Source organism: Callorhinus ursinus, unplaced genomic scaffold, assembly GCF_003265705.2.
Source record: "Callorhinus ursinus isolate GAN/ISIS: 27379988/994484 unplaced genomic scaffold, GSC_fseal_2.0 scaffold45, whole genome shotgun sequence".
NCBI lineage: Eukaryota > Metazoa > Chordata > Mammalia > Carnivora > Otariidae > Callorhinus > Callorhinus ursinus.
In genome coordinates, this window is record NW_027397107.1 from 5,306,472 (window position 1) to 5,319,994 (window position 13,523).

At 41.0% G+C, this 13,523-nt stretch overlaps 1 protein-coding gene across 3 annotated transcripts in view; it reads left to right on the plus strand.

Annotated features, from left to right (window-relative positions):
* Positions 1 to 13,523, plus strand: part of BLM (BLM RecQ like helicase) — a 90,647-nt gene that overhangs the window by 39,424 nt on the left and 37,700 nt on the right. For 2 of the 3 annotated variants that reach the window (XM_073882224.1, XM_025893015.2), the window contains exons 8-12: positions 363 to 554; positions 2,665 to 2,783; positions 3,644 to 3,757; positions 6,523 to 6,621; positions 6,824 to 6,972. In XM_073882224.1, the coding sequence (XP_073738325.1) occupies positions 363 to 554; positions 2,665 to 2,783; positions 3,644 to 3,757; positions 6,523 to 6,621; positions 6,824 to 6,972 (673 nt within the window). The remainder of the gene's footprint in view (positions 1 to 362; positions 555 to 2,664; positions 2,784 to 3,643; positions 3,758 to 6,522; positions 6,622 to 6,823; positions 6,973 to 13,523) is intronic. The other variant, XM_025893016.2, reaches the window with a different exon arrangement.

The window sequence follows — 13,523 nt, forward strand, 5'->3', positions numbered from 1 at the left end:
GACTCCCAAGTCTGCAAAGACTCCCAAGTGTAAGGGGCAGGTGGAGAAAGTGGAGCCAGGAGAGAGAATTTAAGTAGAAAACCCATGATTGTCTTGAAGGTCAAGAGAGAAGGAAGAAGGAAATAAATGAAATAGTAAGTGGTAGGTACTGCAGAAAGATCAAGGAAAAGACTGGAATTTGGCCTCAGGAAGTCTCTGGCGGCTTTGACATTTGGTGAGGATGAAACCCTGATAAGTGGTTAAAGAAAGATGTGCTGCGAGGACATTGTATGCCTTTGATTTTGTGTGGCAAAGGGTAAATGCTAAAACTGACTTGTTAACAATAATGCACTGATTTTTCTTAACATTGATTATTTTCTCAGACAAGTCGGCACAAAATTTAGCATCCAGAAATCTGAAACACGAGCGTTTCCAAAGTCTTAGTTTTCCTCATACAAAAGAAATGATGAAGATTTTTCATAAAAAATTTGGCCTGCATAATTTTAGAACTAATCAGCTAGAGGCGATCAATGCTGCGCTGCTGGGTGAAGACTGTTTTATCTTAATGCCCACTGGTATGTATTTTTAGATGTAAATTGGCAGGAGTCCATTGGCAGATGTTAAATGAAAGCCCTTTAATAGAAATAAAACAAACACCCACATGGTATTTCCATCATCAAGGGACCTCTAAACCACCTGTGCCACAGTGAGACAGTGTATTACCTCATGTCCTCTGTTGACATGATAACACTAATAGCCCTTTAAGATTTGCAGCTCAAAGCTTGTTGTGTTGAATCGATCTAGAACTTCTCTCTCTCTCTCTCTCTCTCTCTCTCTCTCTCTCTCTCTCTTTTAAGTCTAAATTAGTCTGGAACTTGAACAAAAAAATTACCGTCAGAGACCTTGCCTATCTCTGGCACTTTATTTGGCACAGTCTAGTGTTGAAGGGTGGTTAAGATCATCGGCCTGGAGCGGTGGCCTGGCCTCAGCACACAGCTCTGCCACTGACTTGCAGTGTGACCTTGAGCGAGGCCCTTCACCCCGAGCGCCGGCTTCCTCCTGTGTGCAGGGAGGAGGATGATAATACTGCACAGAATGTCGTGAGGATTAAACGGAAAGCGTTTAGCCATAGCTTTCTTGGCCTCCGTTTTGAAGAGATCCAGGACTTTTCATCGTGCCATTAAAGTCTGTAACAGCTGTCTGATGGTTTATAGTCATCCAAGAAGGAATATTAAAGCAGCAGTTAGCATAGGGAGCTCAGGAATCTGAGCCGCGGTACTTATGTGGAGCCTTCCCTCTGCCTTTTACCCACCTTGTTGTGACCTTTAGCAATTAGTTTTTGCCATCGTTATTAAATTATGTTGAGCAAGCATCTGAGCTTTTTCAAACTGATTGTAGAATTTAGACAACACTGGTTTAATAATCAGAATTTCATATTTCATTAACTTGTTCACTGTCTTCTGCTCTGACTTGTTTTGGTATTGCAGAACAGAAGCTGGAAGGGATCATGACAATGATCTAGTCCAGTGGTTTCAGGACTTTTCATCGTCCTTTAGGACTTCGAGAGGCTTTTTGAGGGTCTTCCCACCCCGGTTTCAACCTCTTGATTTATACGGATAAAGATTCCAGATAAGGTTTCTTTTAGAACCGCCCTCCCCCCACCAAAACACTGATCTAGTACATTTTGCAGGTGATAAAATTGAGGCCTGGTAAGGTTAGCTGGTGTTTCTAAGTCAGACAGCCTATTAAGTAGTGGAATAGAAGCTAAAACACAGCTTCCCAATCTTTCCTTGACATTTACACATACATATATACCAAAATGAAATGTGCTTACCCCACATGCAAAAAAAAAGGTAGAATTTGATGTACAGTTTAAAAAAAAAACAACAAAGTCCTAGAAACTGCCTGGCACAAGCTTCTACCTTTAGTGGATGGGAGAAGTTGAAAATTAGAGACTAATCATTTTAGTTACCATTAAATGTGTACTGATTGTCTTACCATTTTGAATTAGAGTTACACAGAGAGATGGAGGTGCATCTCAGAATGTCTTTCTCTTCATCTTCTGTTAGTACACACCAGTGTAGTTCTACCCTTTTTTTTTATCTTAAAGGAAGATTGGGAATATTTCCTTCTTGATAAGCATACAGGGAGTCAAAGCACAGATATCTAATGTTGAAAGGTTCATACCAGTGGTTTAAAAAAGTGAGATCCTGCAAGTGTTTTCTGGATCATCAAAGAAATATTAAACATGTTCACTGTGGTCTTAAGTGATGTGTAGTTTATCACGTTTTAAGTGTTTAAAATTAAATATTATACAAAGTAATTATTTTCGTCCTAATACTATGGTAGAATACCCCTTGTATTGCACTTGGATTTCCCAATTCGATTTTTAAAGCAATTCTATTGCCTCCAAGTTTCCTGCCCTGATTCTTGCTTTTGCATTCATGTATGCCTACATGAGATGTCCTAAAAGGTAATTTTTGCACATTTAAATTGTCTAAATATTTTGACTCATTCAAATATGGCAAATTGTTGGCACCATGGGGAATGTCACTTGGTGTCCTATTACTTAATTGCTTTTTAAATACTACCATATGATTTATTTTGTAACTTTTGCCTTCATGTTCTCAAGATAGAACCTGACAGGTTTTGTTTTTGTTTTTGTTTTTGTCCTTGTCCTTTCAGGAGGTGGTAAAAGTCTGTGTTACCAGCTTCCTGCCTGTGTCTCTCCTGGTGTCACTATTGTCATTTCTCCCTTGCGATCACTCATAGTAGATCAAGTCCAAAAGCTGACTTCCTTGGATGTAAGTTAAAACACTACCAATTATAATAAAAAATACTAATAAACATAAAAATATATTTCAGCACTCTGGGTAACCTTTTTTTATTAAGTAGTTCATGAACTATAAGAATAAAACAGCAGTTTCATTAAGTTGTATGAGTCTTTGAAAACTCTGATAACAGATAACCTTCTGCAGTTCAGTCTGATTTTATTCTAGAAAAATGTAATTTAGCAAGAACTTTTAACCTGTATTTTGCTGATGTGAATTTCTTTTACTAGTGTGAAAGGATTCTTACTACTGTGAGATCAGCGTAGTTCCTGCCTTTCTTCACATCTTAAAATGCATACACAAGGGCACCCCCACACGTGCATCCTTCTTCCTCCTGGCTGAGGTTAAGAACCTACATGAATGCGTTCTGCCAAATCCTGCATATTCTCAAGGTTATGAGCCCCCACCCCTCAACAAGACCACTGGTTTGATTTTTCTCCCAAAGAATGTGTTTGTGCAGTGCCCACCCCCAGTGGCCCACCAGGCCTGATGCTACGGCCCTCTCATCGTCCCTGTGCTTTAAAAATGCCGGAGATACATTTGCCCAAACTCAGACGAGCCGTACCTTAGGATGTGACTCTCCTGGGTACTGAATTCATATTCATCTTCTCACAGATATGAAAAGCAAAGGTAGTAAAGAAAAGAGAAAAAAGCAAGCAAGAAGGAGAATATTTTGAGTTATGGCTAAGAGGTTTTTTTAAATATGTGCTAATTACTTACTTTCACTGCATTGAGATTATCTTTCCTTTGACCCAGGTTTGATATGTGACTTATAAAATATTTATAGAACCTAAGGATAAATATATGCTTACGTTTACCACTTTTGTACTTAGATTCCAGCTACATATCTGACAGGTGATAAGACTGACTCAGAAGCAACAAGTATTTACCTGCAATTATCCAAGAAAGACCCAATTGTCAAACTTCTATATGTTACTCCAGAGAAGGTTTGTATTGATACCATTATTTTTAAAATATGGTATTAAAGCTGTGTTAGAAAAACAGGCCAGTGCTGCCTCTCGAGGAGGGAAAAACCCAGTCTTCCCCTCCTGTGTTTCCTCCTTTTCCATCACGTAGAGCGTTTCACTTCTGGTGACCAAATATGTGGACGTTTCTCCTCACTCTGACAGCTCTCTGTGACCCCAGCATGACACTGTCTGCACAGAGATAGCCTCACATCCCATGGGGTAAGGGCTCGGCCCCTCGAGATGGATCCCACCCTTCTTTAGATGCCAGCAGCAAGTAGAAGGTCCCCAGGTTACCCATACCTTCTGTCCGATTTGGCTAACAAATCAGAGGTTCCCATGACCCCCTCCTCAGTTCGATTAATGTGCTAGAGCGGCCCGCAGAACTCAGGGGAACACTTAACATTTACCATTTTATTAAGGGACGTGATAAAGGATGCAGATGAACAGCCAGATGAGAGAGACACAGGCCGGGGACTGGGAGGGTCCCGAGCGCAGGAGCTTCTGTCCCCATGGCACTGGGATGAGTGACCCTCCTGGTGTGCATGCGTTCACCGTCCACTTTGGAACTTGCCAAACCCCCGACTTCTCAGGATTTTGTGGCAGCCTCCTCGCGTAGGCAGGATCATTTCCAGCCCCCCTCCCCTCTCTAGAGGACGGGGTACTACTGGAAATTCCAAGCTTCTGATCATGGCTCGGTCTCTCTGGTGAGTAGCCCCCGCCCAGAAGCCATCCAGGAGCCCACCCAGAGTCACCACACCAGAACAAAAGACACTCCTGCTGCTCTTATCACTTGAGAATTTAGAAGGGATTTAGGAGCCTTGTGTCAGGGATGGGGTCAGAGACAAATATTAGAACCAGGGAGGCTTCTATTCTTATCACTTAGCAAATTACGAGGGTTTCAAGAGCTCTGTGCCAAGAACTGGAAGCAGAGACCAATACATTTTTCTGTTATCTCGTTAAAGCCCACTAGAATACGTATTGTTTTTAAATTTTTGACATGATCTTTTTTTTAAAGGTTTTATTTATTTATTTGAGAGAGAGAGCACGAGCACTGACTGAGCCACCCAACTGACTTAGCCGTTGACGTAATTTCTGATATACGGTATAGTTCAAGGATTCCTGTATAACTTTCACCCAGAAACCCTAAATGGTAACATTTTACTATAATTGCTTTATCGTTCTTTCTCTCTCTTTACTTTTTTCCTAAAATATTTGAGAGTAGATTGCAGACATGATATCCCTTTCAACGCTAAACACTTCACAGTGTATTTCCTAAAAAATTACTGGGCGCCTGGGTGGCTCAGTCGGTTAAGTGTCTGCTTTTGGCTCAGGTCATGATCCCAGGGTCCTGGGATCGAGTCCCACATCGGGCTCCCTGCTCCGCGGGGAGCCTGCTTCTCCCTCTGCCTCTGCCTCTGCTTGTGTTCCCTCTCTCCCTGTCTCTCTCTGTCAAATAAATAAATAAAATCTTTAAAAAAAAAAAATCATTGAAATGAGAAAATGTTTACTGATACAATGACTTAATCTGTAGACCTTATTCTAGTCTCACTAGTTGTCCCAATGGTGTCCTTTATAGCAAAAGGAAATCCTAGATTATGAATTGCATTCGGTTGTCATGTCTTTTTAAAGTTTTTCTGTCTTTCATGATTTTGACAGTTGTAAAGCATGAAGGCCAGTTGTTTTGAGGACTGTCCCTCAGTTCGAATGTATCTTGTGTCTCCTCATGATTAGATTTATGTTACTCATTTTGGCAGTATCATAGGTGCTGGTAGGCGCTCAGTGCATCCGACTGGGACACGCTTGATGTCCGTTCATTCTGTTACTGGTGATGTTAACTTTGATCACTTAGTTGAGGTAGTGTCTGCCTGATTTCTCCACTGTACAATGATTTCTTTGTTGTTGTTGTTGCAATTACTATAATAATTACAAAAATAAACACACTTTTTGCTTTTGTAATGAGTAGGTATCCTGCTGTGGAGTACACTGAGACCATATAAGTATCCTGTTACTCATCAGACTTTTACCCAGGAGAGTCTTTATCATCCGTTGATGACTCCCTGTCAGTGTTTACTATAATGGATGCCAAAGGGTGATTTTTCTAATTTAGCTGGCATTCTCCTGTAAGGAAGAGCTTTCCCTTTTACCTACATATATATTTATATCAACATAAAATCATGGGTTCTTAACCTGTCAGGGGGCTATAATCACTTCTCTTTATTTGGATCTTCTAATTGTCCCTGACTTGGCTAGTAGAAGAGCTCCATCTCACTGCTTCTGTGTCCTTTTCACATGTCCCTGTCTAGACGTGGATGCCAGATGTTGTCATTGCTACCGGGACATCATTGCTTCTAGGCCCTGTATAGACAGAACCATGAAATAAACATACATACGAGAGTGTGCGTCGCCCCCCTAAATGACATGCATTCCCACAACACACATCTGTAACCCTGTTACCAGTGTAAACGTGTGGTGAACCTCAGGTATATTGAGGCAAAAAAAATGTTTTAGAACCATTGACCTAATACATGACTGCTTGCTAAATGAAGGGTGAATATTCTAGAAGGTCTCATTTGGAATTTTCTATTACTTCTGCCAATTCTCTTCATACACTGAAATAAGAACTCCTTTTATATGGAGGTGTTGATACAGCCTAAGTTGTAGTGGAACTTAAAGACAACAGAGTCCTTAAGGTGATGTGGTGTCTAAATGTTTTCAGATCTCTAATGGATACATTTCTGGTCTAGGTCTGTGCGAGTAATAGACTGATTTCCACTCTGGAGAATCTGTATGAGAGGAAGCTCTTGGCACGTTTTGTTATTGATGAAGCACATTGTGTCAGTCAGGTAAATACTGGTTTATGTGACTTGAAATATCAATAAATACATACTCCCAATAGGATATATATTTTCAGAATAGAGGGAAATCAGTGACTTATTCTAGCTCACTGAAGAATAAGATAGTTCTCAATACAGTGAGCAGTGTTTGCTTTTTATGGAGGGAAGATCCAAATAGTCTGAAAAGCGGTATTTTTTTTTTCCCAACTAGTGGGGACATGATTTTCGCCAAGATTATAAAAGAATGAATATGCTTCGCCAGAAGTTCCCCTCTGTTCCAGTGATGGCCCTTACCGCCACAGCTAATCCCAGGGTACAGAAGGACATCCTCACTCAGCTGAAGATTCTCCAACCTCAGGTGTAAGTTGCTGAAAGTCCTGAATTTAAAAACCCTGGGACAGTGGTTCCTGGATTGCTGCACATTAGAATCGTGTACTGAGCTTTAAAAATCCCAGGCACAGATTGCACTCTGTCAGTTAGATCACAATTTGGGGGGCCATGAGCCATTATGTTTTTAAAAATCCCCAAGTGACTCCAGTGTGCAGGATAATTCAGGAACCGAGGCCCAACGGCTTTTTACTTACTAACATTAAAACTCTACCCCAGTATTTTGGAAGTAGGGGTAAAGTGTGTGCTGTACCTGTTAACTCTAGGATGGTCCCAGGAGTAAATTAGCTTTTATTCATCTAATTTCAGCTCCTGTACATCCTAGAGTATACATCATGAAATAAACAGATGACCCTGCTTTGTCATTTTCCCCTGAAGTCCCACTTATTTTTTTTTTAAAGATTTATTTATTTATTTGAGAGAGAGAGAGAGAATGAGAGGTAGAGAGCACAAGAGCGAAGAGGATCCGAGAGAGAAGCAGGCTCCCCATTGAGCAGGGAGCCCGATGTCGGACTCGATCCCGGGACTCCAGGATCATGACCTGAGCCGAAGGCAGTCGCTTAACCAACTGAGCCACCCAGGCGCCCTGAAGTCCCACTTATGTCCAAGATGTTGAAAACCGTCCAGAAACGATGCATGACAGCTTTTATACTTTGTTTGCATCTCAACAGCAAAGTGCTTCTTGTTGCCACCAAATCCATAATTACTCGTAACAGAAACTACTATAAAAAAAATATATATCCCCACATATCTAGGTTGCCCTGGATTGTTTCGTACCTCCGCATGAGTTTGTAGAGACAGGTGCATTCTCTGATAGGTTCATTCACTCAGCAGATATTTACTGAACAGCTGCTGTGTGCCCAGTTAAAATACTGTTCCTTTTTTTTTCTTTAAATTTTTTATTATGTTAATCACCATACATTACATCATTAGTTTTTGATGTAGTGTTCCATGATTCATTGTTTGTGCATAACGCCCAGTGCTCCACGCAGAACGTGCCCTCTTTAATACCCATCACCAGGCTAACCCATCCCCCCACCCCCCTCCCCTCTAGAACCCTCAGTTTGTTTCTCAGAGTCCATCGTCTCTCACGGTTCGTCTCCCCCTCCGACTTACTCCCCTTCGTTCTTCCCCTCCTAATACTGTTCCCTTCTAGTTTATTAGTGGGTGTTTTGAGTTTGAGGAATGCCTGAAGAAATGACCAATAGTTGGGGTGAATTGTTAAGGCACACCTTTTGTTCATTTGGAAGTAAAGACAAGTAAAGCTGGCTCTTTAAGTATTGTCGTTGGTAAAAACAGCAGCATCCCTCAGCGGGTTATGGGAAAAACCAAAAGTGCCACATGAAGGGTATGGGAGTAAGACAGCCACAGGGATTAGACTGGCATTCTTGAGCACACAAATTTTAGAGTCCTCAGAATTTTGTGTGTGAAATCACAAAATTTGGAATGGAATATTTGACTTTAATCTCACTTGCAGAAGGGTGTTTGTGTAGAATTTGGGGGCGCCGGGAGATTTTGCTTCCATAATTGGTATACATTATAACATTATATTTAAGGTGTCGTATTATGCTTTAGGTTCTAGTGAATAACCTACATGCTAGAAATTCACTTCTGTAAGTACTATATTGATCTGTGAAAGCCTTTCTTTTTTTTAATGGGCAATGTTTTTAGCTTTTTTCCACCAAATTTATGCCAGATGCAGTCTACTCTTTTAGGACAGTCATATTAATTGCCAAATGCACACAGTTAAAAGAAATTGCATAAATTCAACTCACCTTTTGAATAATTTTCTGTAAGTATGGAATTTGTCGTTTTTGTTTGAGTAAACATTGCACATATGCATTTAGAGACAGACACCTTTAATATCTTTTCCTAGTCGTGTGAGGAGATCAGCCTGGAAAAGCAATAGATTGTACATTTCCTGAGTCTAGCATGTGGCGCCCTGTGCATAATTGGCACTCAGTAAGAATGAATAAATGGAACATATGGAGGAATTTTGGTAAATGTGGGTAAAATATGAAAATTTGGGCAAGTCTGTTGATTCCTTAATATATTTGGTACTTCTATATTTGGGAGAGTTTAAATCTCTTAGTGGAAGTAAAAGATTTTAACAGACACTTTCTGGTACATTTTTTCCTGATCTCTTTTGCCAATAGGCCCTTGTTTGGATTAAATTTACCCAGCTGCTGCTCTGTCGTGGGCCCTGGTGAAGGCAGGTCTCCCTAGGCTTGGAGCTATGGCCCCCGTGCTCCTCTCCTACAGTTAGTCTGTGCTGACCTCTTCTTTGGGAAGTACAAGGATAGGTAATAAAATAGAGACTTTATTGCTTTTCCTTAGAACCTGAAAATATAAAGTGAGAAAGAGGAGACAGACTTATAGATAGCTGATAGAACAATAATATTGTAATACAACAATAACAAGAGCTGACAGTTACATATTTAGCCTATACAATGTGCCAGGCACTATTCCTGACATTTTATGTATATTAACTCATTTCTCTACACAAAAGGTTAAGGCTTATGCAGTTAAGTACTCCTATTTTCCTCACTTTGGGATGAGGAAATGGAGGCACAGAGAAATAACTTCAACAAGGTCATACGTTTCGTGAGTGCTGGAGGGAGGACTTAAACCCAAACAGTCTGGTTTTAGAACCCTTTAAATACTTTTTAATAAGTTGCAGAATGAAGTAAGTGGTAATTAGAGATGTAAATTATGACTGCAGGAACTCAGGAAGGCAAGACTGACTATAACCCAAAATAACAACTAGTTGTTAATGAGGAGGGGTCAGATAGGATTTTATAAGGGAAGCGGGCTTTGTAGAATGAGTAGTCTTTTTTGTAAGCAGCTGTGTTGAGATATAGTTTACATACCTTAAAATTCGCCTATTTGAAGTATGCAATTCTATGATTTTTTTTTTTTTTTTAGTTTATTCACAGGGTTGTGCAACTCCACCACTATCTAATTTTAGAACATCTTTGTCTCCCTTAAAAGAAACTCCATACCCATTAGCTGTCAGTTCCCACTATCCCCCTCATCTCCCAGCCCTAGACAACCACTAATCTGCTTTGTGTCTTTATAGATTTTTGCCTAAGCTGGACATTTCATATAAATAGAATTTTACAAAACATGGCCTTTTGTGGCTGGCCTCTCATGTAGCATCACGTGTCCATGGTTCATCCGTGTCGTAGCGCGTCAGTGCTTCATTCTGTTTCAGTGACAGAAAATACGCCATCGTAAGCGTACTCACTACATTTTATTCGTTCATTTATCATGTGTTGGATATTTGAGTTGTTTCCATTGTGTGGCTGTTATTATTAGGAATATTGCCATGAGCCTTTGTGTCTAAGTTGTCACGTGGACAGGCGCTTTCCTTTCTCGGGGACATCTGTCCAGCAGTGGCGTCGTTGGGTCAAAGGAACGGCAGGCTGTTTTCACAAGCAGCATGCAGTGTGTGAGGGTTGCGGTTTTTCCCCGTGTCCCCGCACCAACACGTGTTAGTGTGTGTCTTTTTGATTATACTCATCCTAGTGGGTGTGAAGTGGTGAGAATGGCGCTTTCAGGGGTGGAAAGTGAGGATTCAGGGCTGAAGTTTCAGGCATCAAAGTACAGGTTGGTTCCAAGGAATGGAGAATAATCCATGGGATGAGTGGAGAGACCTGGAGAAGGGCTGGCCCTGGGGAGGCGGCTCGATGCCCGCTCCCAGGGATCTTGCGTTTCGCGATGATTAAGTATTTGGACTTTGTCCTGTGGGCAGAGGGAGAGGGAGAGGGAGAGGTAATTTTAAGCAGGCTCCATGCCCAGTGCAGAGCCCGATACAGGGCTTGATGTCACAACCCTGAGATAAAGACCTGAACCGAAATCAAGAGTCTGACGCTTAAATGACTGAACCACCCGGGTGCCCCACTGACGTATTTCAAACGGAGCCCTCCCCTGCCCACAGTCAAACCTGCTACTCCTCTGCGCTCCTGATTTCAGCTTACTGTGCCAGCATCTCTAACCTGAACCCTATGGTAGAATGATCCAGCCTGGCAGCAGAGCAGAAGGTGGAGCGGAGGGATGAGAGACCAGAGGCCAGACGGCCCGAGGAAGCCCACTGGAGCGTTCTAGGAGAGGGTGAGGGTGGCGGCGGCAGCGGGAGAGGAGGCGGGACAGGGCGGAGGGAGAGCGCGGCCGAGGCGGTAAGACTGGCAGCTGATGGCGTAAGGAAAGCAGACAACGTGGAAGTTTCTACTTGTTTCTGGTGCGGGTGACCAGCACCATTGCCCATACCTGGACGTGCAGGAGGGGAGACGGGTGGGGGGGTGGGTAATGAATTTGATTGTTAGATCTGTGGTGTGAGGGTGTTTACGGGATGAGTGGCGATGGTGATGGCCTGTCTTCATACTCTTTGGTCATATGGGCCTCCTAAAAGAATTTTGGAAAACCGTACCACTTGTGTATTTCTTTTTTTTTTTTTTTAAGATTTTATTTATTAATTTGAGAGAGAGAGAATGAGAAAGAGAGCACACGAGAGGGGGTGGGGTCAGAGGGAGAAGCAGACTCCCCGCCGAGCAGGGAGCCCGAAGCGGGACTCGATCCTGGGACCCTGGGATCATGACCTGAGCCGAAGGCAGTGGCTTAACCAACTGAGCCACCCAGGTGCCCTATCAATTCTTTTTTTTTTTTTTTTTTAAGATTTTATTTATTTGGCAGAGAGAGACAGTGAGAGACGGAACACAAGCAGGGGGAGTGGGAGAGGGAGAAGCAGACTCCCCGAAGAGCAGGGAGCCCGACGCCGGACTCGATCCTGGGACTCCAGGATCATGACCTGAGCCGAAGGCAGTCGCTTAACCGACTGAATCACCCAGGCGCCCCACTTGTGTATTTCTAAACTGACACCAAAAGTTTTTCCGCATGAGTTTTAAATAAAGAGAATATGGTCTGTTGCAAATAACATTTTAAAATAAAATTGTTACCTAGCCCTTTTAAATGTATCCAGTAGAATATAAATATAATAGCAATTGTGTACCTACTTTCACTCATTTAAAAAACACGTTAACATTTTTTAACTTTAAATTTCTTCAAAAATTTCTTTAACAGATACTTTACATCTTTCCTTTTTCTCTTGGAACTCCTATTTCTCTTTCAGTTTCCCCACAGATTTTTGTCCTAAGGTAATACATTTTTATACATGAAGTCTTGTTGCTTACTCTGTCATACTTACCTGCAAGAGAAATAGGTATATAAATTAAAAGTTGTTTTTAAATCTCCCATGCCAAAATTTCCTTCCAGATTGAATTACTATAATCATTAGTTATATATAGCTGATCGGAATAGTTTAACCATATTTTTCAAATTTTAAGCATACATTTTGATTGGGAATGTAATTTAATGAGATAGGACTTCTTTTCAGTTAGCTGATACCTCTGTGGACAAATCAAGACAGTTCATATTTCTTATTTTTATAGATGTAAGCATTGAGAACCATTGCTCACATAAACATGTAGATGGGAATGAAAAGCATTTTATTATAGCAGTAACACTCAATTATTTGAATTTTTTCTGACATATATGCCAAAATTACATAATGATCTGTCATCAAAAATTATTTTTAATCTGTCAGTTTACAACTTAAGTCCTTTAAATTTTGTGGAAAGCAGAGAATTATAAACTATTTGGCAAAATAAGTCAGATCATTAGTTACTCACTTTACTTTTTCTGGGAAACATGCTATAAAAATATTTTACCAAGACTTATCTAATGACCATTAAATATTGTAGTTGCTGGGGCGCCTGGGTGGCTCAGTCAATTAAGTATCCAAGTCTTGGTTTTGGCCCAGGTCATGATCTCAGAGTTGTGAGACTGAGCCCTGTGTCAGGCTGTGCACTAGGCATGGAGCCTGCTTGAGATTCTCTCTCCCTCTGCCCTTCCCCCACCAATCAATCAATCAATCAGTCAATCAATATTCTTGTTCCTCTTTCACTGAAATGAATCTTGTATCCATTATATTCAGAAGAGTTGGGGAAATCAAAATGCTGTTAGTTTCAGTATACCTTTTTAATATATTTTTGACAGGTATTTTTATTGTGGGATATGCTTTTAAATAATAGTTTTATCAAAATTCTGTGGCTACCAGTTAGCTCTTTCAAATACTGGGACATGACTACTATATAACCTGGTTGGCAAAGCCAGTGTACATCACCAGACACCTCTCCTAAATTAAACTTACTTTCATTTATTTAAAAGGAAAATTCTGACTTTGTTTCTCAATCCACATAAACTCTTTAGTACACATCCCCACGACAACTATCTCAGTTTCAAAAGCAACAAGAGCTGAGCACAAATTGATTCCATTTCCTGACACATCACTTAAAATGACATGAGTTTGACACCCTGGACCTAATCCTAGTTACCATGTTAAATGTCAGCTGATACAGTGCTCCCTTAGTGAAGATACAGTAGAGTCTCAAGCTTTTTAAAAAATAAGATCTTTATTGAGATATAATTGGGGTGCCTGGCTGGCTTAGTCAGTAGAACGTGAGACC